The sequence below is a fragment of the Pisolithus orientalis genome (genome assembly GCF_024613125.1).
Source record: "Pisolithus orientalis strain OTSU chromosome Unknown F5J12scaffold_31, whole genome shotgun sequence".
Classification (NCBI taxonomy): domain Eukaryota; kingdom Fungi; phylum Basidiomycota; class Agaricomycetes; order Boletales; family Pisolithaceae; genus Pisolithus; species Pisolithus orientalis.
The window spans coordinates 432,689-438,218 of NW_026260812.1; the positions used below are offsets into that span (position 1 = coordinate 432,689).

Sequence of the window (5,530 nt, forward strand, 5' to 3'; positions counted from 1 at the left end):
TCCTGCCAATGGTTTGAGCAGTCATCAATGTGGTTGGTTAGGAGATGTCTTACCTCTGCATGTACTCGCTGTAAGCAATACAGACCTCATGAAGATGTCATCTTTGGAGCTAATGGCACATGCTCTGGCCAACTTGAATGATTCAATGCAAGAGGGTGGTTATGTCGTGTGCCATGGTACCACACCTATCATGGATTTTGGGTCTGATGCTGTGAAGAATGGGTGTCCAAATCCACTTGCAGCTGCTTTCCCCACCCTCTTTCCATATGGACTCAGGGGGATCAAGGATGATCGGTTGACAAAGTTGAGCCTGTGTGAACATTGTCAATGGGCATTGCAATATCATGACAAATGGTTTGCTACTCACCACTCATTCCCATTTTTTGTGTTTTCTCTCATTCAAAAGTGGGATGTGATGTGCTTGGTGCACCTTCAGATGCAATGAAAGGACTTTGAACAGGATGCATTGGCATTGTCTTTGATCACTGTCAATGACCTCAAAAAGGCAGAAGTTGAAGAGGCTAGACATCAACACATAACAAACACATGAGTCCATGCACTACACCATCACATGACAGCTGCCAATGGCCATGCTGAGGGCTCAGACAATGCTCATGCATGATACTGTGGCATGATTTGGGGAATGTGTCTTGTGTTTGGCAGGCCATCACTGTGGCTAATGATCAACCCCATTGATATTCATGATCCCATCATCCAGGTGTTTGCAGGTGAAGAGATTGATATGGACAACTTTAACTCCTCTCTGGGGCCTGACAGTAACTGCCATGTGGAGAACATCACTTCAAATCCATATGCTGTAGCCCTGTTTTTCAACTTTATTATCCACCAAGTGTTGGATACTCTGTTTGGGATACAGAAGAGGGCTAGTTGGACAACTAGTCACATGGGGGTCCTCAGACATCTCAGTGCATATTTTGGCATGGTAGAGGCGCAGGGCAGAGGTTCACTTCATGTCCACATGCTCTTATGGCTGTCTCACACCCCAAACACAATCAAGATGCAGGCCTTGTTGCAACAGGAGTCTTTTTGTGAACAGATTTGCTTGTACATCTCGACCAATATCCATGCCCACCTCAATGACCACACACCAAATGACATTGTCAATATGCCCAGGGATCCTCAACTTGCATACTCTCGCCCCCCCAACCCACATGTTTCAGCCTGGCCAGTCATCAATTGACAATTTGAATGCTGGCTAGTCAGATCCCAGCAACTTCATTCTTGCTCTAGAGCAACATGTCTGCACATGCACAATGGCAAACTCCTTCACAAGAGAAGAGCACCCTGGCCTTTAAATTCCCAGGACTTTGTCAACAAGTGAGGAAACTGGGGTCCAAGGCAGATGCATGGTTACATCAGTGCATATTGCCCAACATTGTTAACAGTGATGTGTTGCAACAATGACTTGAAAATCAACACCAATGGTGCTGATATGAAGGACATTGGGTTTTACATCACTGCCTATGTGACAAAACAGCAAAAGAAGTCACACAACTTGTCTGTGTTGATGGCATTGACACTACCATATCACCATGAGAATCCTCGATATGATTATGTATGAGAACACAACCACTTACTACTGTACTGCTGCATCAATGTGATCAATCGAGAGACAGAGTTGTCAGGACCACAGGTGATGTTGTATCTCATGGGCTTCAGCAACAACTTCACATCTCACAACTATGCCACCTTGTACACCAGCACTTTATTCTCCTCTGTCAAAACTATGTTTCCTGAGCTTTGCACATCAAGCTCTGGCATGTAAGTTCATTGAGGACATTGGGCACCATCCTGACCACATTCATAGAGTCAGTCAAAACATCGATAGGTCCAGTGATGACACTAGTGACAACAATGACATCATTACCCTCAGCTCAACCCCTGCCAGTGTTTTGTTTCCTTGCTTGCAAGTGCAGGACTATGTCTTTCACAGGCGGAGTTGGAGGACTTCTGTCTTTTGGTGTTCATCACAGATATGTGGGAGGAGCATTATACACAGTCTCAGGCCTGCCCACCTGCACCTTCTGTGCCCAAATGTGGCCAGCCTGTGCATCTGCATTCATACTATTCAGAACAGCATCTGAAGTGGAAGTCACACTGTCATGTCTGTCATGCAAGTGAACACAACACATTGCCTCATCTGATTGGACCCTGGTTTCCCCATGCCAATGACAATGGTGTTCATGATTATTTTCTGGCATGTATTTTGGCATTGTTGAAACCATGGCATCAGGCCTCTGACCTCAAGAACGATTTGGCATCATGGACTGACATGTTTGAGGAGTTTGACAACGAAATGGAACCTTGGCACAGACATGTGGTTGCAGGGATACAATACTATTATGAGTCAAAGACTGCATGAAAATCCTCCCCCTCTGATCACAATGCTGGGCCAAGATCACAGGGCTTCCTAGAGGCTGAACAGCCTGGTGAGTTGGATTGCATCAGCAAATGGGATAGTCACAAGAGTCTTACACTGACAGAGGAAGACCTCGAGTATGCAACACCCCTGTGAGCACTTGTGCAACAAGGATCAGTGGCTGGAAAGGATGGATGGTGCAACTGAAGCTTGGTGGGATCTTATTGACACTGGCACAGATGCATATTGAGGAGGTGCTGTGGCTGCACAGCTTGTGTAATCTGCCATCTGGATCTCTAAACTTCTGCATACAAAGATGTATGTTATATGGGGTTGCAGCAACATGGGTGGTGTCATGGGCCTCTAATCATCTACCTGTGAAGATGTGTGTTTTAGGGTGTTGTGGGGTTGAATATTGAGCTCGAGTGTGAATGCACCAAACAAGGTGCCTGCCATGCGAAATGGCCTTATTCTAGTTTAATATAAGCCATGATCCTATTAAATCAGCAATATGCACTTAGCCTGAGAAATTTGCAGTGGCAGTGAGGCATGCCTGCCCACTGCAGTGGGTGCATGCATGTGATCTGAGAGGCTGGGAATCTGTGACATCACAGGCCTCAGCCACCTTGGTGCCATTGCCAGCCAGGGTCAGTGTCAGAAAATTATTCAGTCCATTGCAATGACATCAGGTTTTTACACAGTGATAATCAGTTCACAATAAGATTGTGAGTGGGAGTGCAGAGTTGTAATATGCTAGCAATGCACATTGTAATACCCTTTGCAACAGTGTCTGCTACCATCTACCACTCATTTCCCTTCCCACTCACTTTTCCATCCTGTATTTACTGTATCTACTCTTACAGACCACATTGCTATTGTTTACTATCACCATGCCTCCTGAAAAGCAGATTGTTTTGTGTGAATTGTGTGGGAGATCGTTCAAGCCAACTGGAATAGGTCCTCATTGGAAATAGTGCATCAGGCTTGCAAAACCAATGAAGATCTGGCTCACTTTGACTGGCTTCATCAACAAGGTAGGCAAGAATTTTATTGGTTGAGTTTGTCTGATTTATCATGGCAGTCTATTCCTGAGCAGATGTTATTCCTGGTGTCACTGACAATGGCCAAGGATCCAACATAGAGGTGAACACAGAACCTGCACCTGGTAAGTATCCTACTGCTCCCTGAAATCCACTCTCATAATTGTTAGCAGAGCCCACTGTGTTTTGGCCCATGAATATGGATCTCAAGCTGCCAGCCAGCACCATCAGTGCAGATGACAAAGTGAATGGTGTGTTGATGTGAGATTGTGTATTATTCATGACTGAGTCATTATGCAGTTGCTCAACCTGCCACTGACTCCAACAACAACATCAATGATATCTGAGTCAAATACCACCAAAATGCCAGAAAGCCAACTGTGAAGGTGCTGTTTGCCAAGTTCAGCTGAGGTCATGTGCCCAAGACATACAAACCTGATCCTTGCACTGCTCCCTGGTACCTGTTCTGGACTTGTCTTGACTTTGACCTTTCAGAATTCATTCATGAGGCCACTCTCAATAGGGAACAAGCTAAATGTATTATCAAGCTTTCAAAACATCTTTGCACTGAGGACTGCACTTTGAATAGTTATAATGATCTTGAGAGCTCTTGGCAGGCTGCTTCCCACTGCATGATGGCAGTAAGCATTATTAATTCATTATTATTGCCAACCCTAATCACATCCTAGTCCAGTTTCAGAAGAGTGTAATAAGCATGCCATTTGCAGGTGAGACAATGGAGTTTGATGTGTATTACTGTTCACCATGGGATTGGGCCTGCAATCTCTTGAAGGATTCCAATGTGGGACCATACTTTGTATTTGATGCCAAGCATCTAGCTAAGTTTGATGGCTCTTCATTTGTTTGTTTCATCAATGAGCCATGGACAGCTAATGATTTTTGGACTGTACAAGTTTGTCATGAGTCTCTAGCATATACCCTCAATGAAATTGTTTTTCAGAGTGGTCTACCTTTGGATGGCACAGTTCTGGCATTCATTCTGTATGCTGATAAATCCAAGCTATCATCATTTGGTTGACAGAAAGGGTATCCAGTTGTTGCACAGATTGCTAACCTTCTGACTTGGATCTGTAATGGTGAAGGTTCACAAGTAGTTGGGTGGTTACTGATTGTCAGTTGCTTTGTTGATGGTGTTGAGGATACTGACTGACTTTTGTGTTGTGTTTCTAATAGCTAAAGGAAGACAAAAGGTATTCTGGAAAGAAATTGTTTGCCAACTTCAAGAATCATGTTTGACATGAATCTTTCAAGAAGATACTGGATACAATCTTGGAGTACTTGAATACTGGCTGCTGGGTAATGTGTTGGGATGGCATCACATGCTGACTCTTTCCTACTGTACTAATTCTTTCAGCTGATTATGAAGAGCAGTAAGTGGCTAGATTATCTGAAATCCCCTGAATACAGGCTGACAATCTTACCATTCAGAGCAGTCATGGCACTTATGCATGGTGTCCTATCAAATTTCCCTTGTCCTATTTGCCTCATTCCTCATGAGGAGATATCCAAATTCCCAACAGACTGTGAACATTGTACCAGCAAGAATGTTTTCAAGATGTTACAGGAAGCACACTCACAGAACAAAGCAGACCACAAGGAACAGATTCTGGAACAGCATGAACTACATGATGTAGATGTCAGTTTCTCATGCTATTACCTTCACTCCTGCTCTGATCCCTTCCAGAGTGCTTTCCAGGAGGTCAAGAACATGGACATTTATTGAGAATTGTGCTGGGGCAGACTGCATGCCAACTGCACAGGAAACTTTGGTGATCATTTGTGGGGAGAACTTGTGAGGATTCTTGAGACAATGGGCCATCAGATGATGGGAAAAGTAGAATGGTGTCACACACCAAAGGTGTTTGGTGAGGTGGAGATGGATGCAGCAGATGAATGGAGATGAAGACCATAGCCCTCATGCAAAGAAGGACAGCCAGAAATGTTGGCAGTCATCCCTCACACAAGAACAAGTCATCAATGCCAAAGAAAAAGGAAGGAAGCAAGTTAAGCACTGATAAAAATTCTTAAGTGCCTGTGTACTGCATTCCAGTTTTCAATGTATCTCCACCAATTCCACAGATACTGACAC

The 5,530-nt window shown here is 44.2% G+C and overlaps 2 protein-coding genes across 2 annotated transcripts; both read left to right on the top strand.

The window, feature by feature from the left end:
* Window positions 1–3,270: 3,270 nt before the first annotated feature.
* Window positions 3,271–3,767, top strand: F5J12DRAFT_895615 (uncharacterized protein; the record flags this gene model as incomplete). The annotated part of the gene is made up of 5 exons (XM_051747848.1): window positions 3,271–3,307; window positions 3,355–3,414; window positions 3,477–3,545; window positions 3,594–3,671; window positions 3,721–3,767. The coding sequence occupies 5 exons, from the start codon at window positions 3,271–3,273 to the stop codon at window positions 3,765–3,767; spliced, it is 291 nt and encodes a 96-aa protein (XP_051597268.1).
* A 93-nt stretch (window positions 3,768–3,860) lies between these two features.
* F5J12DRAFT_724925 (uncharacterized protein) lies at window positions 3,861–4,459 on the top strand (the record flags this gene model as incomplete). The annotated part of the gene is made up of 2 exons (XM_051741577.1): window positions 3,861–4,061; window positions 4,115–4,459. Coding segments are annotated over 2 exons (546 nt in total), but the record flags the coding sequence as incomplete, so codon positions are not given.
* Between the last annotated feature and the right edge of the window lie 1,071 nt (window positions 4,460–5,530).